General features: G+C 44.4%; 1 protein-coding gene across 2 annotated transcripts in view; it reads left to right on the top strand.

Moving 5' to 3' along the window:
• The window catches only part of ZFYVE1 (zinc finger FYVE-type containing 1), a 55,737-nt gene that overhangs the window by 14,227 nt on the left and 24,786 nt on the right, over positions 1-16,724 (top strand). For both annotated transcript variants that reach the window (XM_045807882.2, XM_045807881.2), the window contains exon 3: positions 13,610-14,114. In XM_045807882.2, coding sequence (XP_045663838.1) covers positions 13,610-14,114 — 505 coding nt within the window. The remainder of the gene's footprint in view (positions 1-13,609; positions 14,115-16,724) is intronic.

The following is a 16,724-nucleotide window of genomic DNA, read 5'->3' as shown; positions in this document are numbered from 1 at the left end:
AATACAGAATTTTATCTTAATTTTACAATGAAAGAAGGCCACTAGTATCTCATTTTTTTAAAATAGTGCATTTACTTTTTTAAAAAACAGTTTTATTGAGGGGCACCTGGGTGGCTCAGTTGGTTAGGTGTCGGACTCTTGATCTCAAGATCACGAGTTCAAACTCTGCATTGGGCTCCACGCTGGGCTTGGAACCTACTTAAAAAACCAAAAAAAAACCCAACCAGTTTTATTGAAATACGGTTCACATACTATACAATTCACCCATTTAAAGTATACGGTTCATTGGTTTTTTAGTGTATTCATGGATATGTACAACCATCACCGCAGTCACTTTAAGAAAATTAAAAAAACCCAGCATTTTCGTCCGACAGTGATTTTTGCCTCTTCTATTCATCAGCATCTAAGAACGGTGTTTGGTATATAGTAGGTACTCGATATTTGTTGAATGAATGAAATGCACTATTGAGAATAAATTAGTTTAATCATTAATTCAGCAGACATTTAATACGTGCCTCCTATGTACTGACAACTGAGGACAGTAGAAAGTGGCACTCAGATACTGAGCTTGCCCTGAGGGAGAGGACAGTCCAGTGATAACAGAAGACAAATACATGGAAATAAGATGGATGATGTCAGAGTGGTATAGAGAGGATGTTATTGAAATTCAGAGAGGGGATACTGCTGGAGGAGTTACTACTATTTACTTTGTTTTAATTTTTTTTATTTAAAAAAATTTTTTTTACATTTCTTATAATTTGTTTTCTAATATATTCGTTCTAGTATAAAAAATTAACAATTATTATTTGTATCTTGACTTTGTATCTTGTGACATTGCCAGATTTATTAAGAAATTTGAGTGCTTTTTTTCCCCTTTTTTAAAATTTAAATTCACTTAACTATTACTAGTTTCAGAAGTAGAGGTCAGTGATTCATCAGTCTTTTTTTTTTTTTTTTAAAGATTTTATTTATTTGGGGGGGCACCTGGGTGACTCAGTTGGTTAAGCGTCTGCCTTCGGCTCAGGTCATGTTTCCAGGGACGTGGGATCGAGCCCCACGTCGGGCTCTCTGCTCAGCAGGGAGCCTGCTTCTCCTTCTCCCTCTGCCTGCCGCTGCCCCTGCTTGTGCTCTCTGTCAAATAAATAAATAAAATCTTAAAAAAAAAAGATTTTATTTATTTGAGAGAGAGATTGCACAGAGGGAAAGGGAGACGGAGAAGCAGACTTCCCACTGAGCAGAGAGTCCGACATGGGGCTTTATTCTAGGATCCAGAGATCATGACCTGAGCTGAAGGCAGATGCTTAACTGACTGAGCCACCCAGGCGCCCCCATCAGTCTTACATATACCCAGTCAGTGCTCATTACGTCGCATGCCCTCCTTAATGTCCATCACCCAGTTACCCCATTCCCTCAGCCCCCTCCCCTCCAGCAACCCCCAGTTTGTTTCCTATGATTAAGAGTTTCTTATGTTTGTCTCCCTCTCTGATTTTGTCTTGTTTTATTTTTCCACTCTTTCCCTGTGATCCTGTTTTTCTTTCTCTTTCTTTCTTTCTTTCTTTCTTTCTTTCTTTCTTTCTTTCTTTCGTGCAAAAAGGTGATTTTATTACAGTGTGGGACAGGACCCATGGGCAGAAAGAGCTGCTCATCCTGTTTTGTTTTTTAAATTCCACATATGAGTGAAATCATATGATAATTGTCTTTATCTTAATTGACTTACTTCACTTAGCATAATACCTTCTAGTTCCATCTACATCGTTGCAAATGGCAAGATTTCATTTTTTTGATGGTAGTATTCCATTGTATGTATATATACCACTTCTTTATCCATTCATCTGTCGATGGGCATCAGGGCTCTTACCGTAGTTCGGCTGTTATGGACATTGATACAAACATTGGGGTGCAGGTGCCCCTTCAGATCACAAATTTGTATCTTTGGGGTAAATGCCTAGTAGTGCAATTGCTGGGTCATGGGGTAGCTCTATTTTTAACTTCTTGAGGAACCTCCATACTATTTTCCAGGGTGGCTTCACCAGCTTCCATTCCTGCCAATGGTGTAAGAGGGTTCCCCTTTCTTTGCATTCTCACCAACATCTGTCATTTCCTGACTTGTTAATTTTAGCTATTCTGACTGGTGTGATGTGGTGTATCATTGTGGTTTTGATTTGTATTTCCCTGATGCTGAGTGATGTTGAGCATTTTTTCATGTGTCTGTTGGCTATTTCTATGTCTTTTTTTTTTTTTAAAGATTTTTTTATTTTTATTTATCCGACAGAGATAGACAGCCAGTGAGAGAGGGAACACAAGCAGGGGGAATGGGAGAGGAAGAAGCAGGCTCCCAGCGGAGGAGCCCCATGTGGGACTCCATCCTGGACCGCCGGGATCACGCCCTGAGCCGAAGGCAGACGCCCAACGACTGCGCCACCCAGGCGCCCCTCTATGTCTTCTTTGGAGAGATGTCTGTTCATGTATTCTGCCCATTTCTTGAGTGGATTATTTGTTCTTTGTGTGTTGAGTTTGTTAAGTTCTTTATAGATTTTGGATACTAGCCCTTTATCTGATAAGACATTTGCAAATATCTTCTCCCATTCTGTCCTTTGGGTTTTGCCAGCTGTTTGCTGTGCAAAAGCTTTTTATCTTGATGAAATCCCAGTAGTTCATTTTTCCCTTGCTCCCCGTGCCTTTGGTGATGTGTCTAGCAAGAAGCTGGTGTGGTTGAGGTCACAGAGGTTGCTACCTGTGTTCTCCTCTAGGATTTTGATGGATTCCTGTCTCACATTTAGGTCTTTCATCCATTTATTTAGGTCTTTCATCCATTTTGAGTCTATTTTTGTGTATGGTGTAGGGAAATGGTCCAGTTTCATTCTTCTGCAAGTGGCTGTCCAGTTTTCCCAACACCATTTGTTGAAGAGACTGTGCTTTTTTCCTTTGGTTATTCTTTGCTGCTTTGTTGAAGATTAGTTGACCCTAGGGTTGAGGGTCCATTTCTGGGTTCTCTATTCTGTTCCATTGATCTGTGTGTCTGTTTTTGTGCTAGTACCATACTATCTTGATGATTACAGCTTTGTAATAGAGCTGGAAGTCCAGATTTGTGATGACACCAGGTTTGGTTTTCTTTTTCAACATTTCTTTGGCTATTTGGGGTCTTTTCTCATTCCATACAAATTTTAGGATTATTTGTTCCAGCTCTGTGAAAAAAGTTGATGGTATTTTGATAGGGATTGCATTGAATGTATAGATTACTCTAGGTAGCATAGACATTTTAACAATATTTATTCTTCCAATTCATAAGCATAGAACATTTATCCATTTCTCTGTGTCTTCCTCAATTTCTTTCATGAGTGTTTTATAGCTTTCTGAGTACAGATCCTTTACCTCTTTGGTTAGGTTTATTCCTAGGTATCTTACGGTTTTTGGTACAATTGTAAATGGGATCGACTCCTTAGTTTCTCTTTCTTCTCATTGTTAATGGATAGAAATGCAACGGATTTCTGTGCATTGATTTTATATCCTGCCACTTTGCTGAATTCTTATATGAGTTCTAGCAATTTTGGGGTGGAGTCTTTTGGGTTTTCCACATAGAGTATCGTGTCATCTGCGAAGAGTAGGAGTTTGACTTCTTTGCCAATTCGGATGCCTTTTATTTCCCTTTGTTCTCTGATTGCTGAGGCTAGGACTTCTAGTACCATATTGAACAACAGTGGTGAGAGTGGACATCCCTGCCATGCTTCTGACTTTAAGAGAAAAGCTCTCAGTTTTTCCTCACTGAGAATGATACTTGCTGTGGGCTTTTCTTATGGCTTTTATGATATTGAGGTATGTTCCCTCTATCCCTACACTGTGAAGAGTTTGAATCAAGAAAGGATGCTGTACTTTGTCAAATGCTTTTTCTGCATCTATTGAGAGGATCATATGGTACTTGTCCTTTCTTTTATTAATGTAGTGTATCACATTGATTTGAGGATGTTGAACCACCCTTGCAGCCCAGGAATAAATCCCACTTGGTCGTGGTGAATAATCCTTTTAATGTACTGTTGGATCCTATTGGCTAGGATCTTGGTGGGAATTTTTGCATCCATGTTCATCAGGGATATTGGTCCGTAATTCTCCTTTTTGGTGAGGTCTTTGTCTGGTTTTGGAATCTAGGTAATGCTGGCCTCATAGAAAGAGTTTGGAAGTTTTACTTCCATTTCTGTTTTTTGAAACAGCTTCAGAAGAATAGGTATTAATTCTCCCTATTGACTTTAAATTGTTCTAGGAATGTTCTTACTTCTCCAGGGCTCTGCTGTCGCATTCCGTGTAGCATAGAGTGCAGGCCCCGTTCAGTCTCTGCCTCAGACACCAAAGATCTCCTTGTAAGGCTGTGTCATCTGTTAAGATCTTTGAGATGAAGTATGAGAAGAGCATTTTCAGTGAATCTGTGGTATAGTAATAATTCTTGGAATCACATCACATCATTCTTCGGAAGACTGAAGGCCTTCTTATGCATAATGTATGTATTATACAATCTCATAACAGCTTTTTCTTTAATTGAAAAGATACATCCTTTTGAGGGAGGGAACAGTACGTATTGAGTGAGCATCTGGTTCCAGTACCTCTGATTCTTTAATGAGAGTGCACTGGAAGCCTTCTCTCGGAAGGGTTTTTACTTGGGATAATGGAGTGAAATTCTGTGGTGGCCGTGATGACTCTGGCCTCGAGGCAAACCAGTATAACTACAGCAATGATGTCAGCCAGCTCTTCTAGCATTTACTGTCTGATTGTACCATGCAGAGTGCTCAACGTGCAGGGATCTCGTTTAATCCTCACAGTAATCCTCTGAAGTAGATTGTGTTATCCCCATTTTACAGGTGAGAAAACTGAGGCCCAGGAAAGTTAAATATTACTTCTTTAAGGTTATTCTGAAATCAGCGAGTGGTATAGAGGCAGGTTGGTTGAACCCTTCATGGTAAAACTATACTGTTCCCTTCCCCAGAGAGAATATAGCATTTAGATATTCATTCATTTATTTGACAAGTATATATTGATTTCCTGATACGTGTCAGTCCCTGGGCTGGGGCTGCAGTGGTGAACAACACAGAACAGACCCTGGCCAGCGTGGAGTATGTTACAGTTGGGAAGCTCAGAACCAGGAAGAACGGGAAAATGTGAAAAGAGATGGCGGATGGGGAATGGAGACTTCGAGCAGGAGAAGGGTTGAGTGAATTGCCCATGGTCTGATCCAGGTAAAGGTGGACCTGAACCTAGCTCTCTTCTTTCTGGCCTGATGCTTTTTTTGCTAAGTCCCAGAACCTTTACCAGAGTTTATGTCTGTTTTATAGCTGGCCAAAAATGGGTATGCCGTGTCACTTAAGAGGGGGCTGTGTCTCCCATCTGGAAGCTCTTTGGAAGAGTCTCTTCAGATGATGTGGGTCTTGGGGATGACTCGGTATTTCCAGTCTGTCCTCAGATCTCAGCTTTGCTTTGGAAAGCTTTTTGTTCAGATACAAAAGGATAGCTGAACAGGGTGAGTTGGGCGAGGTCAAAGAAACTGATTATGGAGCTAAAAATGACTCTTTTTAAAGAATTCATTTTGTGGCTCATTTCTTCATACAGATACTCTCTTTCTCGCTGGAGTTGGAAGGGAGCTGCAGGCAGAGTCTGGGAGGCTCTGTGTCAGAAGCATCGCTGGTGGTTCTAAGACAAGGGAGGAGAATTCCTGACCTCTCAAGTAATGGAACCCTTTTGGGACGCTGGAGTGCAAGGAAGCGATCTTTGCCCTTACCACATGTGCCCAGTGTGTTTGTGAAGCTAATCTCATGACTTCAGTGGTCTTAAGAAAACATTTGATTGAGAAACAATTGTGTTTTTGTATGAAATTCTGTGGACACATACGTGGATAAACACAGAGTTACACACTTCTTTTAGGATAGAATGAAAGGACATTTTCTGGACTTGCTGGGTTGGAGAAACAGGTTTACCAGAACTTTTTGACATAGGGGTTTGCTCTTGGAATGGAACCTCCTTATCATTTGGGTTGTAAAAATAGACTGGCTACTGATCTGTTTGACATTGTTTTAGTAATATCTTGTCTGAAAATTAGACCATGGACTTAAATCACTGCCTGGAATTTTTTTTCAACATGATGAAAGTGGCTCTGGATTTTTTTTTTTAATTTTTTTATTATTTATTTATTTATTTTTTTAAAAGATTTTATTTATTTATTCGACAGAGATAGAGACAGCCAGCGAGAGAGGGAACACAAGCAGGGGGAGTGGGAGAGGAAGAAGCAGGCTCATAGCGGAGAAGCCTGATGTGGGGCTCCATCCCATAACGCCGGGATCACGCCCTGAGCCGAAGGCAGACACTTAACCTCTGTGCCACCCAGGCGCCCCTGGATTTTTTTTTAATGCTATTTATTTACTTATTTATTTAATTTCTCAGAATTTTTTTTTTAAAGATTTTATTTATTTATTGGAGAGAGAGAGGGAGTGAGAGAGAGTGCACATGAGCAGAGGCAGAGGGAGAGGGAGAAGCAGACTCCCTCCACTGAGCAGGGAGCCTGACTCGATCCCAGGACTCCAGGGTCATGACCTGAGCTTAACCACCTAAGCCACCCAGGTGCCCCTGTTTTGTTTGTTTGTTTTATCAGAGAGAGAATTGCGGGGAGAGGCCGAGGGAGAGGGAGAATCTTAAAACAGTCTCCTTGCCCAGCACAGAGCCGGACCTGAGGCTTGATCTCACAACCCTGAGATCATGACCTGAGCTGCAATCAAGAGTTGGATGCTTAACTGACTGAGCCACCCAGACACCCCAGCTCTGGTTTTTTCTAGGAAGAGTTCTCTCACCTTCCACTTCTCCTTTACCTTTCCAGGAGAAGGAAACTGTTACTTAAGTTCTAGAACTGTCCTGGTCTAACATCATCGGGTCAGTGCCAGACACTACATGAAGTTCAATACGTGTCTGTTGATTAAAAGAAGCAGTAAAAAAAAAAGACACAATCAAGTCTAGTTTCCTTTCGGGATAGTGGTCTCAGTTCCGGTGAGAGTGACAATCTGGTTTGGTTTCTTTGGGTTCTGTCTCTTCCTCTGAACGCAGCTGAAAATGGAATGAAACTAAGATAAATTAGAGACCAACATGTAAAAGTAATTAATTAGTGGGAAGTTCCCTTTGGCAATAACTGTTGAACTAGACTCGTTTTAAAATCTTGGTTGGGAGGTATAAAATAATTTTTGGTTCAGGGGTGGGATCTGTTACACGTGTTGGGTTGTGATGGGTTGGTAGGAGCAACCAAGCTTCTCTTAGCTCTTTCTGACTCTGGGGAAGGAGCTGTTTTTTGCCCTCAGCCACAGGGACCATCTTTATAAAAATTTAAAGGACTGTATGCTTTTAGTTGGCACAGATTAGATCCTTTTTGTCTCTAGAGGCTAGAACTGAAAGGACCTCAGTGCTGAGCTCTTTTCCTCTGTAGTGTTTTCGGGTGCCTTTGGGATTTCGCTTATGTGGTCTCTGTGCTCTATTGAACTTTCCTCCTTCCAGGGGTCTTCAGTTCCTTCCTCATCTCTTGCTTTTCCCTTTGCGGGGAACAACGCTGTTTTCCCTCAGAACAAAGCTTGTGTGGTTATTCTTTCTGGAATGATTCTCTAAGGGCTCAGAAGGAATTTCTTGATGGAGATTGTCATCATTCCCATTGCTTGCTTGGCTCAGAGGTTGACTGTTGGACCCTTTTCACTACCATAAACTGCTCTGAATTCTAAGTTGGACCAATGGAGATCACTGAGTACTGTTAATATTTCATTTTAGAAACTCTGCTGGGAACCCTATACAAAGGGAAAAGCTTTGTGGGTGAGATAGGGAGGTGTATTGTTTGGTTTCTTAAAAACGGTGGGTAGATGGTCATTTTACTAAGCGTCAGCTGTAAAAGTAGTATTAATACCTTGTTGTTTTGATGAGAGGGAGAGGAAAGAAGCCACTCAGCGAGTTCTTTCATTTTCGGGTGGGATCAGTTTAGATCTTACCACACGGCTGATTTAGTCCCTGGATGAGCAACTTCTGGGCCACAAGCCGGTGCAAGCCCGGCTGCTGCTGCTGTGCCCCTTCATGCGTTTGCAATGGGCTGGTCTTCCAATAATAGTGGGTAATATTTAGTGAGCACTCACTGTGCACCAGGCAATGTGCTGGGCCCTTTACCTGCTTTACCGTCGTTAGCCTCTCAGGATCCTGAGGGGTTGTGGACTCTTACTGTGTCGGTTCCCTGACACGTCAGTAGTGAAATCATCTTTCCAGGGCCACGCAGTGGCAAAGCCAGGAGTGGAATTCGGGTGTTTTTGACTTGTCTGACATCCGAGAGATGGTCTAGCGAGCCCAGGGAGAGCAGAAGGTGGAAGCTGGGGAGGGAGGCTTTGCTGTTGTGTAAGGGCCGAGAAGCATTTCAGACAGAGGGAGCTGGGCGCGGTGGCCCTTTGGCTGGGCACCAAGGCAGGGAGCTTATTGCGCTCCAGGAATGGAGCAGAGTGGGCTCATGGATTGCAAACTGGCAGAACGAGTAGAGCGAGAGCCTGGTTCCCTTCTGGCTCCTTCCTTCCCTCATCAAAGGGAATCTTCATATCTTTTCTTTACCTTTTCCTCCCCTGGCTGGAAATCAGTCTCGCTACTGCCTCGGCTGCTCTCTCCTTCCCGGCTCGGGGAAAGGCCCATGGATTAGGATGAGTTGAGTAGTGTAACAGGGAGCAAAATAATATGGAAGGTAGAAGAAGGAAAGATGAAATACGGTGCCAGGTTAGCAGGCATTTTCTCCATTTATCTCTTTACTTGACTAGCAACACCACCCAGTCAGGGGAGGCAACGATGGCTCTGGCCTTATTGTACATGTGAAAAACAATACAGTCAGTGCACGTTAAATGATTATCCAAGGCCTGTCAGTAGGTAACCGGCCTAGGGCTTCGAACCCCTCCACCTGGAATTCTTTGCACTGGATTCGGAGGCATATGCCTAACACGTGAACATGTATGTTTAACCTTCCCCAGGACCCTCGCGTGCCGACAGGGCGTGTTGTATTTTCATCCCGAATGAGTTGTTTCTTGATACATGTTATCTACATCACCCGGTGGGTACTTCATGTGGATCCTGAGACATTTAACTGTGTACTGAAAGGCCCCCCCATGTCCGTTTTCCGGGTGCCCACTCTTACGGAGCCCGGAGCGCAGATGTTGCTCTGTGCGCTGCCAGATTCACGGCAGAGTCGATTTCTGGGGGGGAGGGCCCCAGGCCTCGTGTTCTTCCCCAGGACTGTGTGAGAAGGGCCTGGCTCTCACCTCATCTGACTATCTGACTCCTTGTCAGTAGAGCTTTAGGGAGCTTTAGGGAGCTTTTGTTCTCTTTCTCCTGCGGCTAACCGAGCCGTTTGGGACCAGTGAGTGACACCAGTCCCAAATGGGCTTCCTTGTAACTTCTTGCTCCTCTCAGTCGTCTGGGACAGTGACCCCATCACAGGGTTTATTGAATGCTGCTGTGTGTGAAGCCCTCTGGAGGATATAGGGTGGAGAAAAGTGATTAAGGTACCTGGCAACACGCATGACATTCATCCATTCATTTATTCATTCAATATCTAGATATTGAGCTTTTCCTATGTTCAGGTTGTGTCCCAAGTGCTAGGGATGAAAAGATTAGATAGGCAGAGTTCTGTCCTCATGGATCTAGCAAAGGCAGTGTCATTGCAGTGGGCGTTGGGTAAATTATTAGCATCGTCGTTAACATTAAGACCATTAATGCAACAATGATGATGTTATTAATAGGATCAGGAGTCGTCTACTATCTTGATGAGGTTATGGGAAATGAGGGTTTATATGATCATACCCGTGGTCTGTTTACATTTCCCTAACTGCTCATTATCAAACCAGCAGACTCCTGAGAATCAGGAAGGTATGTTTTCTCTTGTGGCTGGAAGATACTAGATGGAAAGGCTCATCACTCCTTGCTGGAGTAGAACATCGTCTGCTTGGATGAGGAGCTTTGGCTCTGAGGTTCTGTATTCTGAGATTAGGGGCCCTGAGCATCTTTCTGGGGGTCCAGTCTGGGATCTCACTGGTACCAGGTCTCTTGCCTCTTGGCCTGACTTTTTAAAGAATTGCAGCATTCTTTTTTTTATTTTTTATTATGTTATGTTAGTCACCGTACAGTACATCCTTAGTTTTTGATGTAGTGTTCCATGATTCATTGTTTGCGTGTAACACCCAGTGCTCCATGCAGTACGTGCCCTCCTTAATACCCATCACTGGGCTAGCCCATCGCCCCACTCCCCTCCCCTCTGAAGCCCTCAGTTTGTTTCCCAGAGTCCATTGTCTCTCATGGTTCATTCCCCCTTCTGTTTACCCCCCCTTCATTCTTCCCTTCCTTCTCCTACTGATCTCCCTGCTATTTCTTATGTTCCGTAAATGAGTGAAACCATATGATAACTGTCTTTCTCTGCTTGACTTATTTCACTTAGCATAATCTCCTCCAGTCCCGTCCATGTTGCTGCAAATGTTGGGTAATCGTTCTTTCTGATGGCTGAGTAATATTCCATTGTATATATGGACCACATCTTTGTAATCCATTCGTCTGTTGAAGGGCATCTCGGCTCCTTCCACAATGTAGCTATTGTGGACAGTGCTGCTATGAACATTGGGGTGCATATGGCCCTTCTCTTCACTACGTCTGTATCTTTGGGGTAAATACCCAGTAGTGCAATTGCAGCATTCTTTAACTATAAACAGAGAAATTACGGATGGATGAAGTTTGACCAATACATTTTTTAGTATAATCTCCATTTTTTTTTTCCCCCCAGAGAACAGTTTTTCTTCAGTCCTTAAGGACTTTGCTCCTTACATGGGCTTTAGTGGAGGCTGTGTGGAAGCACCCGCAGGTCTAAATCAGGGTGGGGTTGTTTGATCCTACGATGCTTCATGAGGGCGGTTCCTGACTACCTTGCTGTGAGTTTATATTTCACATACAGCTTGGGAAGCACGTAGACATCGAAGATGCTTGTTTTCAAAAATGTCCCTGATGGCGGTGGCCTCTACTATGTTCCAAATAATGAACTTCTTTTTTTTTTTTAAAGATTTTATTTATTTATTCGACAGAGATAGAGACAGCCAGCGAGAGAGGGAACACAAGCATGAGGAGTGGGAGAGGAAGAAGCAGGCTCATAGCAGAGGAGCCTGATGTGGGGCTCGATCCCATAACGCCAGGATCACGCCCTGAGCCGAAGGCAGACGCTTAACCGCTGTGCCACCCAGGCGCCCCCAAATAATGAACTTCTTAATGGCCTTGTCCATGGGCATGCAACAGGTGCAGTTGGTGTGGCAAATAGGCTGCATGTGGCCGTGGCCCTTTTTGGCATGACCATTATTCCTTCTTTTCTTGGTCATCTTGGAAGTGAAGACCCAAGAGAGCCATTTTTTTAAAAGATTTTATTTATTCTGAGAAAGAGAGTGCATGAAAGCGGGGGGGGGGGGAGGGGCAGAGGCAGAGGGGGAGAGAGAAACTCATCCAGACTCTGTGCTGAGCGCAGAGCCTGATGCAGGGGTCAGTGTCACGACCCTGAGATCATGACCTGAGCCAAAATGAGGAGTTGGACACTTAACTGACTGAGCCACCCAGGTGCCCCCCCTTTCTAATAACAGTGTTATCGAGATGTAATTCATATAGCATATATTTCACCCTTTAAGAGTGGATAATTCAGTGTTTTTAGTGTATTCTTAAAGTTGTGCAATCCTTAGTGCTGATTCCAGAACATCTTTATCAACCCAAATAGAAACCCTATACCCATTAGCAGTCACTCCCTAGCCCGTCCTTACCCCAGCCTTTGGCAACTCCTAATACACTTTCTGTCACTGTGAATCTACTTGTCATGGATATTTCATATAAATGGAATCCTAGAATATGTAGTATTTTTGTGCCTGGCTGCTTTCACTTAGCATGATGTTTTCAAGGTTCATCCATGTTGTAGCATGCATAGTACTTCATAACTTTTTATGGTTGAATAATACTCCACCATGTTTTGTGTATCCATTCATCAGTTCATAGACACGTGGGTTGTTGCCACCTTTTGGCTATTATGGATCTTGCTGCCATGAACATTTGTGTTCACGTTTTGTGTGGACATGTTTTCAGTTCTCTTGGATACATACCTGGGAGTGGAATTACTGAGATACACGGTAACTCCATGTTTAACTTTCTGAGAAACTGCCATACTGTTTTCCAGAGTGGCTGTGCCGTTTTACGTTCTCAGCAGGGCACGCGCATTGCAGTTTCTCCATATGCTCACTAACACTTGTCATTATCCTCCTTTTTATTTTAAATTTTTATTATTTATTTATTTTTAAAGATTTTGTTTTATTTATTTGAGAGAACAAGCAGCTGTGCGACCATGAGCCTAAGCACGAGCCGGGGGGGGGGGGGGGAGTGGGAGGGGGAGAGAGGTAGACTCCCTGCTGAGCAGGGAGCCAGACCCCAGCTCAGTCCCAGGGATGACCTGAGCCGAAAGCAGATGCTTAACAGACTGAACTACCCGGCGGGGGGGGGGGGCCCGATTTATTTATTTTTTTGAAGTTTATTTAAGTAATCTCTACATCCAACGCAGGGCTTCAACCCACAGCCCCGAGATCAAGAGTTGCATGTTTCCCTGACTGAGTCAGCCAGGCGCCCGCAATAGCTCTGCGAAGATTTTTGTTGTTGTTACTGTTGGTTTGATCATCGCCATTCTAGTGGGTGTGAAGTGAGACCTCACTGTGGTTTTAATTCACATTTCCTTAATGGCTGTGGTGGTGACTGCTTTTTCATGTACTTATTGGCTGTTTGTAAATCTTTGGGAAAATGTATTCAAATTTTTGGCTTAATATTTAATAACTTTTTTTTTTTTTAGTTAAAAGAGTTCTTTACATATTGTGGGCTCCTCGTTCTTATCAGATAAATGACTGGCAAACATTCTCTCCCATTCTTTGGCCTTCCTTTCCACTGTCTTATGCCATCCTTTGCAGAATACAAGTTTTTAATTTTGATGAAGTCCATTTTGTCTATTTCTTTTGTTGTATTGGTTTTGGTATCATATCTAAGAAACCGTTGCCTAATCCAGGGTCACATAGATTTGCTCCTGTGTTGTATTTTTCTTTCTTTCTTTTTTTTTTGTTTTTAAAGATTTTTTTTTTTTTTTTGATTTATTTGAGGGAGAGTGAGCGAGCATGAGGGGAGAGGGGGAAGATGGCAGAGAGAGAAGGAGAAGCAGACTCCCCCACTATGTTGGGAGCTAGATATGGGCCTCAGTCCCAGGACTCTGAGATCATGATCTGAGCCGAAGGCAGATACTTAACTGATTGAGCCACCCAGGCGTCCCACTCCTATGTCATCTTCTAAGAGTTTTATAGTTGTAGTTCTTCTATGAGCACTAACTTGTACTGCCTAAAGCTTTGAAAATTCCTCTTAGCTGTTTGCTGGGGGTAAGGCTGGGTGGGAGCCTATCATCCTGGAGCTTCTTTTCCTTGCCACCTTGACCATTGAGTCAAGGACCTTGACCTTGGAAAGCAGTTGTTCTTACAAGTTTTCTAACTATTATGCAGTTTACATTTCTTTCTTTCTTTTTTTTTTTTTTTTGAAGGTAACGAATGAAGAGGACTTTATTAGGAAATTGGACTGTAAACCTGATCAACATTTGAAGGTGGTTTCCATTTTTGGAAATACTGGTGATGGAAAGTCTCATACTCTCAACCACACTTTCTTTTATGGCCGTGAAGTCTTTAAAACTTCCCCTGCCCAGGAGTCCTGCACCGTGGGGGTGTGGGCAGCCTATGACCCAGTCCACAAAGTAGCAGTGATAGACACAGAAGGGCTCTTGGGGGCGACGGTGAATCTCAGCCAGAGAACACGACTGCTGCTTAAGGTCCTGGCCATCTCAGACCTCGTCATCTATCGAACTCACGCAGATCGGCTGCATAATGACCTCTTCAAGTTCCTTGGGGACGCCTCCGAAGCTTATCTGAAGCACTTCACCAAGGAACTCAAGGCTACCACTGCCCGCTGTGGCCTGGATGTCCCCTTGTCCACCCTGGGCCCTGCTGTTATCATTTTCCATGAGACTGTCCACACTCAGCTGCTGGGCTCTGGTGAGTAGACAGGGGACCATGTCACAGATTGACCTTTCTGGGTACAAGGAAGCAACCATTGGGCTGCAGTAGTAACTTGGTGGAGGGGGATTGCCCAGCAGAATTTCTGCCTGGGCAAGACCTAAGGGAGTGTTTGAAGAAGGGTGGAGTGAGCAGGTCAGGATGAGGATTGAGGATTGAGGATTGAGGATTACCGATTGGTTTAGGCAATACAGAGATCCTTGGTGATCCGGATAAGACCTGTTTCCCACCTAGGCAATACAGAGATCCTTGGTGATCCGGATAAGACCTGTTTCCCAGAGGTGGTGGCCGTGAAAGCCTGATCAGGATAGGTTCAAGAGAGAATAGGAGGAGAAGAATTAAGGTTGTGTGTGTATTCTACTCTTCATAGAGTTCTGTTATAAAGGGGAGTAGACAAATGAAATGATAGCTAGAAGCTGGTGTGGGATTTCAAGGGGTTTTCCCTTCTTTAAATTGAAGCTGCGACGTATTGCAGATATTTGTGTCCTGGTGGAAATGCTGCACTAAGAAGGGAACAATGCAGATGGAAGAGAGCAGAATAGTTGGAATGAGGCCCACGTGGGTGGGTTGGCCTTAGAAGCATGGACAGTCCCTCCGTAAGCACAGGAGAGAAGGCAGAGTATATGGACACGGTTGCAGGTAATTGGTAGATGTAGTATGTGTGTGGGAGTTGTCTTCTTGTTTCTGTTTCCTTAGAGAAGTAGGAGGCAAAATCATGATCTGAGAGAGGATGAGGGAGCAGTGCAGCAACAGTAATTGGACACAGGTGGGGACAGTAGTGTTAGCCCCCAACACAGTTATACCATTTACCTGTTCATTCAGTCCACATAGTTTGTTTGTTTCTTTTTTTTTTAGAGATGGTGGGGGGAGCACAGAGGGAGAGAGAGAATCTGAAGCAGGCACCACACCCAGTGCAGAGCCCTACATGGGCCTCGATCTCAAAACCCTGAGATCATGACCTGAGCTGAAATCAAGAGTCGGATACTTAACTGACTGAGCCACCCAGGTGCCCAGTCAACCAGGTTTCTTAAGTGCGCAATGCCCTGTGCTGAGCACTGGGGCACAGAGCTGAGAAAAGCAATTCTTACCCTCACATAGCTCACAGTGCAGTTGGGGAGACCACACGTGTTCTATTCTGTAGCAGCTCTGGGTCCTGGAGCTGTAGGGGGGCAGAAGAGGGATCCACACCTGCTAAGGGGGTCTGGGAAAGAGGAGGCGGGACTTGAACCCAGACACGTAGCTTGATAGGGCAGGAGAGGAGGGATGTGCTGGAAAGCGCAAACGCCGGGTGGCTTGAAGGGGCAGGTTGTGTCCAGGAACCTGCAGGTAGTTCTGCCAGAGCCTCCTGAGTTCCCTGCTAGTCCCTCAGCGCGCTCCACACAGCGGCCAGGGGCCTTTTCCACAAGCTTTATTTATAATTTAGATCTTGCTGTATTTCTGCTTATAAGCTGTCAGGGTCTTTCACTACAAGCCCCTGACGATGTCCTTACTCTGAGTCCTGTCTGTGTCTCTGAACTCCTTCTCTGGTTATCCCCCTCACCCCCTCCCACTGCCCGCCACCTGCCCCCACCGCGCACGGTGACACACACCAGCTATGGGTATACTCCCTCCGGTAGCCACACCAGCCTTTCCTGCGTTGCCACGTTTGCATATGCTGCTCTGTCAGCCCGGAACGTGTTCCCTCAGCAAGCCATACTTCAGAGTCAGCTCAGCTCCCACCGCCTTAGAGCCTTGGCTGACTGTCCCTTGTAGAGTGGACCTTCTGCACCCGAGTTTACAGTCTTACTGCATTGCTGTGTTCGTCTGCCTCAAGACCCTTGTCACCATCTGAAACCCTCCATTGTGTTCGCTTACTTGCTTTTGTTTCTCTCCCATTACAATGGAAACTCCAGGAAGGCAGGAACCTTGCCTGTCTTATTCCCTGCTGTGTCTAAAGAGTCTGGATGAATGCTTGACACCCAGGTTTGTTGGCTGAATCAGTGAAGAGGTTCTCACTGTGTCTGAAGCACAGACTGCATGGGAGGGAGTGGTGGAGATACTTGGTGGTCAGATCATGGGCTGCCTTGACGCAGTTCTCACATATGCCGGGAGACCCTGAAGGATTTTAAACAGGGAGTTACATGACCGGATCTATGTTTTCCAAAGGTCGCGCGGCAGCCTGTTGCAGGATGAACTGTAGAGGCGTTCCTGGAGGCAGGGAGACGAGCCAGGACATGACCATGGTGCCTGATGAGAAGCAACGGGGGCCGAGCCCGGGCAGTGGCACAGGAGGAGAGTGGACAGACCGGGGCCATGTTAAGGAGTTAGAATCAGAAGGACCAGGGTCGAGGGGAAGGATGAGAAATCTAAATGTTCCAGCAGAGGCTCCTTTGCAGGGGACTCAGAGGTCAGGAGAGGAGGTTGGAAATGCTGACTTGAGGATGCCTCCCATGATCCACAGTTTTTTTCCACTTTGGATTTTTACAGCTTTGGTAAGGGGAAGGTTTAATTTCTAGCTCAGGATTTTGAAATAACGAGCGCTTCACAAATAACTCTTTTCGCTTTGTACCATGTACCGTGTTAGGTGGTTTTTTTAAAAAAATAAATGCT

This window comes from Ursus americanus, chromosome 26, assembly GCF_024610735.1.
Source record: "Ursus americanus isolate L20-20 chromosome 26, mUrsAme1.1.p, whole genome shotgun sequence".
Classification (NCBI taxonomy): domain Eukaryota; kingdom Metazoa; phylum Chordata; class Mammalia; order Carnivora; family Ursidae; genus Ursus; species Ursus americanus.
Note: the sequence above shows the minus strand (reverse complement) of the source record. Positions and strands in the feature narration are given on the sequence as shown.